This window comes from Pecten maximus, chromosome 3, assembly GCF_902652985.1.
Source record: "Pecten maximus chromosome 3, xPecMax1.1, whole genome shotgun sequence".
Classification (NCBI taxonomy): Eukaryota; Metazoa; Mollusca; class Bivalvia; order Pectinida; family Pectinidae; genus Pecten; species Pecten maximus.
In genome coordinates this window covers 37,595,600-37,610,428 of record NC_047017.1, presented here as the reverse complement: position 1 = coordinate 37,610,428, position 14,829 = coordinate 37,595,600, and the positions used below count along the sequence as shown (strand labels likewise).

Here is a 14,829-nt window from a genome sequence, read left to right as displayed (position 1 = left end):
TGTAAAAATATATATTGGTGTAATATCTTTGTTGATGCACTTTGTTGAAGCAGTGTTTGAAATGTTATAGAAATATATTATATTGGTGTAATACCTTTGTTGAAGCACTTTGTTGAAGCAGTATTTGTAAATGTTATAGAAATATATTATATTGGTGTAATATCTTTGTTGAAGCACTTTGTTGAAGCAGTATTTGTAATCATATAGAAATATATTATATTGGTGTATTACGTTTGAAGCACTTTGTTGAAGCAGTATTTGAAACTTTATAGAAATATATCATATTGCTTAATGACTTTGTTGAAGCACTTCGTTGAAGCAGTATCTGAAATGTTTTAGAAATATATTATATTGGTGTAATACCTTTGTTGAAGCAGTGTTTGATTATGCCAGAGAGCTGGGGATCCTCATTTATATTGGTTATGTAAGGTTTGTGTTGAAATTCTTCCAGACTTTTCTGATCATCTCCAACACTGACTGATTTCTGCCATTCCTTCCTGTTGTTACCAAGCACAAACAAAAGACAACTTAATAGTTTTAATCAAAATAAACATATTTCTTCTTCTGTTATCCAGTAGACCCTGTGCATTCCCAGTTGGTACCTGGAGATAAACATGTACCCGGCCATAATTAAGCATGGTAAAATTTATACGAATAGATTAAAAAGTCAAAATGCACATATATAGAAAACCCTCATTTTAGGTAAATGACTTATTTCTCTGACATTGACCTTGCAGGATCTGCGTTACCATAATTAACCTAATGAGCATCATGATTTCTCAGCAATTTGCAGTTTGGAAAAATGAAAATATTTACAAAACATATCAAAATTTTCAAAAGAAATCATAATTAATATTTATCCAAGTAAGTTGGTAAATTGTGGTGATCAGGTAGGATATATGAATCAGACAAACAATTTTCAGGTGAAGTAGTGGAGGACGTATCAAGGATGGACATGTTTCTGAAAAGGGAAGTGGTGCTTATTAGGTTGAATACAGTAACATTTATTTGTTTCTATTTGTGGATTGAGTTATAGATTCTGTTTAGTGATCCAGAAATTACTAGAATGATACTTCAGCTTAATTTATCAATTAGACTTTCCAACTAATTACAGTTTTAGTTAAATAACCAATGCACTCTAAGACAAATAAAGACCTTGCTTGTTCAAGTCGTTGTTCCCATGACAGGTTCATATCATTCATACGGCGTTCATTTTCCTGTAACATCCTCTGTAGTTCTGTTCCAAATGAAAATAAGACACTTAGACTGCAATTCTGAACATCAAGGTTAAAGACATTAAAGAAGCAATATGTGTTCTTTATTAGCATGCAAAAATCTAACCTAAAAAAATAAAGACAAAAATAATTCACCATTAACTTTGGTGCAGTCATATTGCCTTTATTGTGTCTCTCAATTTGTTTTAAAAGGTTGGAACATCTGATGTATCGATCATCTGTACAACACTATGTCATATGACAAAAATTATATCAATATATGTATAAGTATATTTTGCTGTGTACTTTGATAATCCTTCTGTTGTCTTTGTCTATATCTGGAAAGTAAATGCATTTTTGGAGGATTCCTATATTTTGGAACTTCATAATTCAATGCTGAAAGATTACCCGGTATGTGAATTTTTAAGTTAAATGAAAAATTCAAATATGTTCAAAAATAACAAATAGTGTGCTATACTTCAAGTGTATCTCTGTGTAGAATTCATGAAATAACAAATCAATTCTGAAAAAATTCATTTGATTATTTGATGTACAAGATTCTCTTTAGGGAAAATAGATACCAGCATGACTGATTAAAAAACTGAGAAAAAAAAAAAATTAGTTTGCTTTATTGTTAACTTATAAAATATTTTAAAAAACAAATAACATGTCAGCTGTTCTCTAAGTTACCAGGTGAAAAAACTTCAAAACATTTTTCTTAGTAAAACACTCCAATATTGGCCAGCTACACTGAGAAATTTTATGCGGGACACATGAGTGACAGTGAGAGCATTCAGTGAGAAGAGAAAGATGAAAGTCTTTCTCAAAGTATTATATATCAGACACCAACCACCTTGAAATGACCTTGAGTGTGAGAGACCAGATAATACAGGAAAGATATATTAAATGTCAACTATTTGGGAAATTCTTAATGTCTGTTAAAGTGATGAAAAATGATATCAGTACTAAGAAGAAAAATGACTCGAGAGCAAGAATAGTATCACTAATTACTAGCAGGGTACTTCCAGATATCTAGTTATATAACAATACATATTTGGATATCACAGGGAAATAACACCACACATCGTATCAATAACACCACACATGGTATCAAACTAGTACAGTATCACCACACATCGTATCTAACTAGTACAGTATCAATTGGTTGGTTTCTCACACTACTTTTTCACTGATCAGGAACTCTTGTTATCTCAACTTTGTAGCCAAAGTACTCTTCCTCAAGAAAACAGTGATTTTGTACCATAAAATACAAATCATTAATAAACAAAAAACTTAAACCAGAAGAAAGTATATGACAATTTGTTTCACAATTTCATAACCCCTGTTCCTTAAAACATGTGTCCAAATATTTAAATATTGAATGTTTGTCGCTTTCACCCATGGATGTTTTACTAAATTCAGACAGGCTTTTTTCAGGTGTTCTGGAATAAGAGTGTTTAAAAGAAAACATGACCATACATAGACTATGGTTGCTGAACTGTAATGCATGTCACAAGGTTTTTACACAGGTGAGGGGAGAAAAAATAGTACCTATTTTTATATAGGAATTAGAAATTGGGCCTTTTTTAGTTATAAAACTACGAAAAAGAATCACTCACAGCTATCATACTTAACCAATTAACTAATATCTATAACACAGCAGAAATGTATTTTGGTAATAAATCCACACAAACTCACTTAACTGTAAACCTCAATACCATTCAAGGGGAGACAACCTTGTCCACATTATGATTTTAGGGTGAGTATAGCGCCTGTGTGAATCAACAGGTGACATCTGTCCAGTTTGTTACTGACAGCATCAATCAAAGAATACTGTAGATTACATGTAATAAGCCCATGTACAAGATCATTAAGCCATCCCATTTTTGCACACCTAGAGATACAAAAAATGCTTATATATGTCTTGGATCAGACATTAAAAGATATTTAACCTCCTTCTTTGGGCTTATTGCAAGTAAGCTAAAACAAAATCTACAGTCCAGGTCCCTGTTGCTTAAAGCTTGATTAGCCTTTCAACATTCATTCCTTGTTTTCAGATACAGATATTTATAAACACCACTGATAAACATATTATTCATCAGGGCAGTCTGAAGACATACATGAAGTTAAATAGATTTAAAAGTAAAAATTCTGACAATGCTTTGGACTGCATGGATCCTAAATATGTAAATATTTTGCAGTTTAAGACAATATCTCACAAATTTTGAAAATTATATCAAAACAAGATATCTTCAGTTTTATGATTGTCATTATGTTCTCAGGCGATTCTATTGAATTCCTGGTAGCAAATGAAAAAAAATTGACAAGATTTGAAATAGATTGGAATTTTTGAAAAGCTAATTAAGCTCTGAACACTGGTCCCAGGTGATTAACAGTGGAGAGATGTGATTAACATGTAATGGTCTCTCAGTAACATACCTCTCCGACCTACAACAAAACAAGCATCAGTATACAGATACATACACACACATCAGTATTATACATAAGGTAGTGATATCACCTTCTAGTCAATATCATCTATGACAATTAGTGGCTCTAATTGGCTCTTTAGTGAGATATAATGATATATTCCATTACAAATCACTATGTAGAAATTCTATACGAAATCTACAGATCACTAATGAGATCTAAGTATTGTTATGTGTGAGCTGAGCTGTTTTACAATTTACTCCAGAGGTAATTGTTGATGATGATATCACTGCAATAAAAGGATGTCCCCTTATTTGAATACTGACAACCAATTTATTCTACAACACACGTGAACATTAGAATTCCACAAAAGTGGATGTGTTGTCTGCGCCCACTTAAATAAAACGTGTTTTATTTTGGAAATGTTATGGTAACCATATAAAAAAACACATGCTTTCTGTTGCTGTTTGGTTAATGGAGCTGAACGTCCATACAACATCGGAGATCATAAGGGGATAGTGGAGTGCATGAGATACTTTAGTATTGTGTGCAATGGGCCATAACTCCAGAAAACTAGAAAATGTCTGTAAGACATAAATGCCCTGCTTCCACCTTACATCCCGAAACCAGTAGTTCCTGAGATTAGCTAGTTACATTGCATCATGACTGGGCAAACAGGGCGCGATGAGACACGAAGGGACTGACACGAGTAACACTATATGCCCCCTTCTTCCCCATTTATTTCTTGGTGGGGGAATAATCCATGAAAACACTGTAATCCATGAAAATAAAGCCACATACCAAGTACCAAATTGATGTGGTAAGTGGTAGCAAAACAAACGTCTGGAAAACAGTTTATTATGAGAATTTCCTATATGCAAAGGGCCATAACTCCAGCAATCTAGAATAATGACACAGGATTTGATTTTGATCTGTAATTTATAATGATAAAGCCATGAACCAAGTTACAAACTGACGTGGCAAATAGTAGTGAAAAAAGTCCAGATAACTAAAGTGTGCTGACACTGACGCATGACGATCTCTCTAAGTGTCCGCAATAAGCTTCTTATCTAAGAGTGATAATCTATCCAAATAAATCATCATTATAAGTAGTAAAGTTTGCAGCACAGAATTACATCATCCCAACTGCCAAACCCTTACTAAATTGTTGAAGAACAGTTATCAAAACTTCAACTCTATTATATATACTTGCTGAAGTACCATACCAAGATACTTGCTGAAGTAGTATAACTAGAAATTTGCTCAAGTATTGGGACTTCAACATCAACTGAATTTTACTGGTAGACATTGATATACATGAACAAAAATGTAGTTTTAGTGAATTCAAGGTAAATACACCACAATAATGGAACTTAGCCAGAAAACACAAAGTCATAACAATGATAAGGAGGCATGCTTTATCACATGACAAAATATTGTAGTTTTACGGACATGTTTTCTGTCGTACATGGTGTCTACACAACATCAGGTATCAAGCACATTCCATGTTTACACTTCAACATATTTACAGATTCGTCAATGTCGATAGTCATGCAGAACAAAAAATCACCAGCTTTTTCAAAGTCTGCATACTTGTCCTCTTGACTGGTAACTTGATGGTAACGAATATCAGACTTGTGTTTCATGAAATTAGCCAACAAGCATATAATGATATCAATCACAGTTACATCCGAGGACCATTCAAGGAATGAAAAGATGATAAATAGAGAATTTTTGTGGAAGTAGTAAATAATTAAATTATGAAAAATTTGAATGAGACCATTCCTTTAAAATCAATCAGACTCTATTCTAACAATTTTTTGCCATTAAAAAAAAAACAACATTTTGAATGATCATTTTTTTTTTTTTTTTTGAAGTGTTAATTGCCAAATCTAAATTGGTTAAATCTGCCATGAAGACAAAGAATGCCTATGTTCCTACATGGTGTTACACCTATTTTTACAATGAGACCTACCTTCTGAGGAGTCTGGTCCTCCACGACCACCTTTAGACAACATGGACAAGAGTTTGGCATTCTCCTCCTTCAGTTCACGGATCAGTCTCTCTGTGGGGCTCTCATTCACCACAGCCTTATTCTGGATTCGTTTGGCCCTACAACAGCATTGTGCCCTTTATATAGTAATACATACTTCTATTAAGGATCTGAACTGTGATAACTGGAGAATCGTTAGATTCAAAACTTTGTTTACAATCATCAACAAATTTGACTGTTCAGATATCCACCATTTGACAAGTCATTAAGGGCCCTGACCTTGTCCTACATATCTCCATAATCACCAAACGAAATTCATTATGGTATGGAGAACCATTTTTTCTCTAAAAGATAGGAAAGACACATTAAGGGCCCAGGGGCAAACTCTTGTCATTCATGTTTCAACAAGAGATCTCAGAGGGACCTTGGTGCCCACCATTGAAAGATAATGATTTTCCTCTATGATCTCGTCTCTACATTAATGATTACTGAGTATTTCTCAAGAAATTGTGATATCGAACTTCAACAGTCTAAATCAAAGATGGCAGCCCATTGGCCATTTTGTCAGACTCAACATTGAATGGGCACAGTTAAGGACCAAAGGGTTACATATACATTTTGAGAAAAGTCATATGACTACTTCTCAAGAAATTGAGATAACAAACTTCAGCTGTTAAAATAAAAGATGGCTGACATCAGCCATATTATTTCTGGATCAGACTCAAAATTGAATCCGCAAAACTGCTGACTGACGTTGAACCAACATATGCAGTTTGAGAAATATCCCTCCAGTACTTCGCCAGAAGAAACAATAACAAGGACTTTTTAAGAACATATGAACACATGAACAGACAGCCACAGAACACGGATAAAGAGTGATTTGATAACAAAAATGTTATAACAGATTAGTTGTGTGTCTTATATTTCATTACACAACCTGAGGAACATGCTTTATTTCCCTCAACAGGTGTTCATTAGGGTAAAATTGGTATGCAAAATCAAAGTAGTTGATTGCATTACACAAGGATTCATTCAATACGGTTACGAGATGGTTGTGAAAATCATCAGGGGGACTCTGAAAAGGTCAGTAAGACAGGAAGTCACAGTGGGTTGATAAGTTTTGGCTGTATCTTAAATATAATAAAGTTCAAGTTATTCAAGTATCAAGTTATCAAGATATTGATTTGTAAATCAAACTGAAGAGGTTCAAACTTAAAAATCAACAATTCCAGTCAGATTATAGGGACCAGGAAAAAATGCACTGGCCACTTATTTATCTAAATGACTGACCTGTATTTAACCAGTGTTTTGTTGGATTTTTAAGTTGAGATAGCAGTATTGATCTCCCTTGTTACACGGGCAGGCACATTCTGAGAATTAGCTATACAGTACACACCTGTCTGCGTATCTGAGTGTGGAGATAATTAGCTATGCAATACACACCTGTCTGCGTATCTGAGTGTGGAGAGGGTTTCATCATAGTTTATAGCTGCTGGGCTAAGAGCCGCTATCTGTAACACAGAAAAACACATTTATTTTAAAATATGCAATAAAACTTAGAAAGGCAGCAGCAAACATTTTACAGAGATGTTTAATGAAATAGAAAATGGTTGTAAAAATAGATAAATGTCTCACTCTTCTGACTATGATCAAAGTGGAGTTAAACACAAATTCTAACCAAAGAAACATGGCTGAATACAAATTATAACTGATGTTAATAGGGTTATTAATGTTAGTCACTGTGACATGCACACTCGGCACCTGTAATACCGTATTTATCCTATATCAACCCTGGGGAACAAACACAAACTTTTACACAAAATAGGAGATGGCATTATCACAGGACAATGACTTTGCACTTGTTAAAATTTTTCACTGAAATAAAAGACATCAATGGGCTTATTATTAGGAAATGGCTTATTGCTAGGGATGGGCTTATTACTAGGGATGGGCTTATCACCAGGAATGGGCTTATTGCTAGGGATGGGCTTAATACTAGTGAAGGTTTTATTACCAGGGATGGGCTTATTACTAGGGACAGGCTTATCACCAGGGATGGGCTTATTGCTCGGGAAGGTCTTATTACCAAGGAAGGGCTTATTACTAGGGACAAGCTTATCACCAGGGATGGGCTTATTGCTGGGGAAGGTCTTATTACCATGGATGGGCTTATTACTTGAGGGATGGGCTTATCACCAGGTATGGACTCATTACTAGGGATGGGTTTGTTACCAGAAACAGGCTTACCACTATTACTAGGGATGTGCTTATTGCCAGGGATGTGCTTATTCACAAATATGGTAAAGGAGAAATGGATTTAAATACAAAATGTAATCTAGACATAATTTAATCTTTAAAGGCCCCTAAATTATAATGTGACGGGGCTATATACAAGTAATGATTACAAAATTCATAAATTTATTCTAAATAGATCTTTAAAAAATTCAAATCTGATAGCAGGATTTAAACTAAATATGTATGTTGGCAGTGTAAATACCTTATATTGATTATGTATGCCTCTAACCAAGCAACTTAATTAACAAAGGACTGTCCATTGTTAACAAGTGAAACAGATCCAGGACTGTAAAGTTTGTGGGATTTTTTTTCTAGAAATAATGTGACAGATATAGTATAGAAGGACTCATGGGTTTATGAAATCCATTAGTCAAGTACAGGTTCTATAAAATCACTGGATAGATCAATTCAAATAACTAAAAAAAATTAATCAATAACCCTGAACTAACCTCCTGTATAAAAATAACTTAACCATGACAATTATATTTAAAAACCAAAAAGAAACATTAATTTTCAGATTTTTATGGCAAAGTATAACTTTTAAACTGAAAGTGACCAGTGATGAATGGTATATAAAACCTGATGGGTGTTGGATTGACCCTAGCTAGGAGGTTATCTAGTTTCATAATGGAGTAAATTTATAACTACCTTTATCAGAAATGACCAATAAAATGTGGAGATGAAATGTGTCTACCTTAGAAGATATCCAATAGAAACAGTCAGAGAAGGTGAATTAACCATAAATTTACTATAAATTTTATCACAACAAGGCAACTGAACAGGTCAACGTGTGGGTCTCCCAAACAATGTAATGGAATGTGGATAAGGAGACAGCAGAAAGGATTAAGGACATGTGCACTTATGCACTGATCACAGAGGTCACACAGGTTAAACAGGTTGGGTCAATCAAGATGTCTGTTATTGGGGACAACAGTCAAGTGAGGTCACCCCTGACTAACTCTAAAGACGAAGTGCATTCCTTTGTTTTATTATATGAAGAATCACAAATCACAACTGTTTGACCTAATCTTTTCCCTTTCAGTAAACGTGAGGAGAAAAAATTAAATGTTCAATTAAATGTCACAAGGTGATGTACTATATCAAAGATTCTTGAACTATGTGTAAAATCAGCTTCCACATCAACAATATTTTCTTACACATATAAAATATCTTTAAAAAGGTTCAAAATTTTAATTGTGAATTTGTTTTAAATCTACTATGTAACAGCTGGCCCAGTGGCGTTACTGTGGTGTGAAAGCTGGCCCAGTGGTGTTACTGTGGTGTGAATGCTGGCCCAGCGGTGTTACTGTGGTGTGAAAGCTGGCCCAGTGGTGTTACTGTGGTGTGAATGCTGGCCCAGCGGTGTTACTGTGGTGTGAAAGCTGGCCCAGTGGCGTTACTGTGGTGTGAAAGCTGGCCCAGTGGCGTTACTGTGGTGTGAAAGCTGGCCCAGTGGCGTTACTGTGGTGTGAAAGCTGGCCCAGTGGCGTTACTGTGGTGTGAAAGCTGGCCCAGTGGCGTTACTGTGGTGTGAAAGCTGGCCCAGTGGCGTTACTGTGGTGTGAAAGCTGGCCCAGTGGCGTTACTGTGGTGTGAAAGCTGGCCCAGTGGCGTTACTGTGGTGTGAAAGCTGGCCCAGTGGCGTTACTGTGGTGTGAAAGCTGGCCCAGCGGCGTTACTGTGGTGTGAAAGCTGGCCCAGCGGCGTTACTGTGGTGTGAAAGCTGGCCCAGCGGTGTTACTGTGGTGTGAAAGGTGGCCCAGTGGTGTTACTTACCACAATGGTTTGACAGCTGACCATGTGGTGTTACTTACCATGATGGTGCGGCTGTTCCCACCCAACGCTGACTGTAACAGCATAGTAAGTACAGAGTTGCGGTATGGCACAATGACCTTCTTTTTTGATGTTGCCTGGTCAGCAAGGGCACTGAAAAGATTGAGGATTATACATCATCAGAAAATCTTTATAACTTAATTACACCAAATGTCTCCCCAGTATCCTGTTCCCTACATGATGACCTAGATCATCTCTACTTTGTTCCCCTAGATGATTTACCATGTATCAGGTCCCTTACTCAACCTAGATTATCTTCCCTGTATCCTGTCCCCCTAGATTATCTCTCCTGTATCCTGTCCCCTAGATTATCTCCCCTGTATCCTGTCCCCTTGGTTATCTTCCTTTTTCATGTCCCTTACTCAATGACCTAGATTATCTCCCCTGTATCCTGTCCCCTTGGTTATCTTCCTTTTTCATGTCCCTTACTCAATGACCTAGATTATCTCCCCTGTATCCTGTCCACATGATTATCTCCCCTGTTTCCTGTCCCCTTGATTATCTCCCCTGTATCCTGTCCCCTTGGTTATCTTCCTTTTTCATGTCCCTTACTCAATGACCTAGATTATCTCCCCTGTAACCTGTTTCCTACTCAGCCTAGATAACCTTCCCATATCCTGTCCTCTTCTTTATGACCTAGATTACCTCCCCTGTATCCTATCCCTCACTCAATGACCTAGATTATCTCCCCTGTATCCCGTCCCTTACTCAATGACCTAGATTATCTATCCTGTATCATGTCCCCTTCTTGGCCTAGACTACCTCCATATATCCTGTCCATTACTCAATGACCTAGATTATCTCCTCCGTACCATGTTCAATACTCAGCCTAAATTATCTCCCCTGTATCCTGCCCCCTCCCTGATGACATAGATGATCCCCCCTGTATCATGTCCCCTTCTTTAGGACCTAGATTATCTCCCCTGTATCCTGTCCCTCATTCCTTGACCCAGATTATCTCCCATGTACATTATTATCTTGGTGCCTACCTGATGACATTCCCTAATGTGGACAGACTCTGGTTAATGGCTGATCCTTCCCTCAGTCTGTCCCCAGTAGCCCCAGTAGAAGCACTCCTCTCTGACCCAGCCAGATCTACCAAATTGATATCACTGCTCCTGGTATTGCTCTTGCCGTCAGCACCCATGATCACCTAAAGTTAAAACAAGTAACAATGAATATCTTATCATTCAAACATCGGATGCAGACTCTGAACACCGTAACATGTGTTGGCCAAATTTCCATGTACCCTTGACCATCTATCATGACACTCACACTCACTTGCTGCTTTCATTACATATACATCTTTGAATCATGTTTTTTCATGCCTTATCAGCCAATGTTCAAAACTCTTCCCCAAGGTGTTTGGACTAACCATTACTCAATGACCTAGATTATCTCCCCTGTATACTCTCCCCTAGATTATTTTGTTACCTGAATAATCAACAAGATTCAGATATATGTTATCTTATTAGGCTGAGCTCTTCATAAAAATTCATCAGTCAACTGTAAATTCTGGCTTTTGCCTTTTGTGAATTTTCGAACTCCAAAGTCGGCATTTGCTGTAACAATTCTTACAGACCCTTTCATGACATTCTTTGTGTTAGGCGAATCCCTGTTGTCACCTAGACACAACAAACCCTGGTCGAAGATTTATTCGAACATTTCTGACTTTGAATCTGCAGCCATCATTAAGCATTTCTATGGATACTTTTTACAAATCGTGATCAGAAAGATGCTTCATCATAATCATTTGAATGTTTTTGCGTTTGCGGATGTTTCTCGCCGACAGTCAACAGTCAAAAATGTTGCCAGTAAATATTTTTTGCTGGGAAACAGTCAAAAATAATAAGTTTTTTACATAGAGAGTCAAGTAGCAATATAATTTATGACAATGTGTGAATTTACATAGCATCTAATTCTCTAATTTTGAGATTACGGGTTTGATCTCATCATCTCTCTATGGCTTCATCACTTATATGCTCAGACTAAGTAATGAAGTCGTGGACAGATGATTTTAACATGATTCTTATGGCTATGCCTGCAAACAAAATGAAATATGAAATGAAAATGAAAATTAGATGCTTTCATAATATTACATGCAGTGAGGTACTTTTGTCTTGGGCATGTTTAGTGACAGAGGGCCATGAAATATTATGAAGATACAATTTCATTATGAATCACTCTCACACTCCTCCCAAGAGAATATCTATAATATTTAGTAGTTGTATGTAAAAGTGAAAGCACAAAAGTAGCTACTCTGTATAGTGGGATGGGATTGATTTGTTAATAGACCGAAGTAAATCATTTTCATAATGGGTGTTATTTTATTGATTTGATATTAATAGTATTGACTACTAATCCCACACTAACACTTGAAGAAACCAATAATTCTTGTTCTTCCTGTGTATACTTAATAAATAACAATAGGTAACTATACACACAAGATCTACACACACTTCTATATTGACACAAGTCAAAAAGGATAGCATGTACATAGCATTCAACGTGACGTTATTTCAAGTGTTTTATTACACAACAGATTAGTTTATTACTATGCACCAAATATTGAGAACGCTTCTCCAATAAAAACAATATAACCCTAACATCAACCTGTATATTTACGAGTTGAATCCTGGATCCTTGTTAGGATTATTGTTACAAGATTTTAAGTGGACAGTGGTGGTTAGCAATAGCAATACACTTGTAAATATAATCATCCAACTCATCCTTACATAAACCTTCCTGTTTTCTTTTCATTTTATGTTAAACTTATAAGATGCATTATAAGTGATTCTGAAAAGCTACACAATTGAAAACACACCTATCTGTTTTAACTTTGACAGTCAGCTTATCAACTTATTCTTTTGTTCAAAACTATCAAAGATGTTTTTTTTTTAAATTACTTTTTTATATAAAATTGTAAATTTTAAATGAGTTCAACGAAATACAGGTAAATATTAATAACAATCCTAATTTATCTTTATCACCTAGATGCAATCATCAGGGGGTCCAACGTGTTTGGTATGATGAGCGCGTATTTTGGTATGAGAAGATCAATATGGCTGACAAACACCGCTTCAGACCCCACCGGTGAGTACAAAATCCTTGATATTTCGTTAACATAGAATATGACAGATTAATGGAGATTGCGTTTCGGTGACGAAATGTTTGCAGTTTCCAATCATGTATGATATATTTGCTGACAGTATATGGTTTAGAAGTTATTGAGCAGTTAACGTGATATTTTGAGACAAAAATCAACACCTCGCACCTATTTTCCACTAGATTGATACTTTCAAGTCGAGTTGGAATAGCATTGTAGCACATATAATCAACTACTATCACTATCGAACCATAATCAAGCCAAATTTGACTCGCTATAATGCCCTATATTCCCATTACCGATCAGTTTAGTTTGGTGTACGCAATCATTGGTATGTGTCGCCTTGTATACTCACCGGTGGGGTCTGAAGCAGTGTTTGTCAGCCATATTGATCTTCTCATACCAAAATATGCGCTCATCATACCAAACACATTGGACCCCCTGATCATATACCTGATCTCATTACCTAAGTTCAAATGATTAAGACACACCAGGATTGTAAACTCTAGACTGGCCTAATTGTCCCCACTCTCACAACTTTATAGAAGAATATCAAATAAAGGGACATAACTCAACTGTTCTCAACTTTATAGAAGGATATAAAATAAAGGGACATAACTCACCTGTTTCTCAACTTTATATAAGGATATAAAATAAAGGGACATAACTCCTCTCCTCTCACAACTTTACAGAGGGATATCAATAAATGGGGCATACTTGCCCACTCTCACGACTTGATAAAGGGATGTCAATAAAGGGACATAACTCCCCTGCTCTCACGACTTTATAGAAGGACATAAATAAAGGGACATAACTCCCCTGCTCTCACGACTTTACAGAGGGTCATAAATAAAGGGACATAACTCCCCTATTATTACAACTTTATAAAAGGCCACAAATAAAGGGACATAACTCCCCTGTTCTCACAACTTTATAGAAGGGTATAAATAAATGGGACATAACTCCATGGATAACAAACATGCATATCAGCAAACAACTATTATAGTGAGGTACTTCTCAATACGTGACATTGACGTAAATTCCGTGCAGGAAATGATGAATTGCTGCAGAACATTGCAGAACATTGCACAGAAAAATATTTTTAACCAACAGAATCAACAGGAATCTTAAATAAATACTAGAAAAAAAATAAAATAGTATGAACTTGCTTGATTGGAGTTTCATCCTGGTATCATATGAAGACACATACATTTTGGTGTATAAAGGCAGCCTATAAATGACTTCCTGGATTTCAGTACATTAGGCTATTAAGAGTCATTTATCTTGTACATTGTAACTATATCAACACATGAAGATTAAAAAAATACCTTAGTACAATAATTCACTCAATTTACAACCTATATACAGTAAAGTGCCAGCCTCATAAATCAATATTCAATGATGCTCTTTAATGTTTCAGACAGTGTGTACTAATTTATTTCATGTACTCTTATCAGTGTAGACAGCTTAAATCTTCATTCACACAAAGTCCACCCCTGAGTGTCTGGTGCACCACATTACATTATCTACCATATTACACTCCCGCCAGACATACAGATAAGGTCTTACCAACTTACAGTAAATAAGTGTCACCGTTGTATTTAACCTCTCACCTTCATTTATTACATGAAATATTTGCACCAGCTTAAGGTTTTTAAACTAAATATATGGCCTCTTATGCAACGTTGAGAATCATAAATAAAAAATTAATGAAATAACAAAACCCTCTGTTCAAAAAAATCCTCTGAAGGATCTTGACTTGATTATTTCTTGCATTTAATACTCATTTCATAGATCATGATATAGTTTCAACATGTACATGTTTATAATGCACATAACAGATATTGATTACCAGTCTGATAAGGATCAACATCATGATTTTAGGTTTTTCCGGAAAAACATCCCAAGGTTTGTAGTGATATTCAAGATTTTAGGTTTTTCCGGAAAAACATCCCAAG

The 14,829-nt window shown here is 35.7% G+C and overlaps 1 protein-coding gene across 8 annotated transcripts in view; it reads right to left on the bottom strand.

Annotated features, from left to right (window-relative positions):
• LOC117324084 (kinesin-like protein KIF28P) overlaps nucleotides 1-14,829 on the bottom strand; it is a 67,991-nt gene that overhangs the window by 20,242 nt on the left and 32,920 nt on the right. For 7 of the 8 annotated variants that reach the window (XM_033879716.1, XM_033879715.1, XM_033879719.1 and 4 more), the window contains 7 exons: nucleotides 10,755-10,918; nucleotides 9,747-9,858; nucleotides 7,081-7,148; nucleotides 5,620-5,756; nucleotides 3,654-3,662; nucleotides 1,156-1,237; nucleotides 364-497 (listed from right to left, as the gene is read on the bottom strand). In XM_033879716.1, coding sequence (XP_033735607.1) covers nucleotides 364-497; nucleotides 1,156-1,237; nucleotides 3,654-3,662; nucleotides 5,620-5,756; nucleotides 7,081-7,148; nucleotides 9,747-9,858; nucleotides 10,755-10,918 — 706 coding nt within the window. The remainder of the gene's footprint in view (nucleotides 1-363; nucleotides 498-1,155; nucleotides 1,238-3,653; nucleotides 3,663-5,619; nucleotides 5,757-7,080; nucleotides 7,149-9,746; nucleotides 9,859-10,754; nucleotides 10,919-14,829) is intronic. The other variant, XM_033879717.1, reaches the window with a different exon arrangement.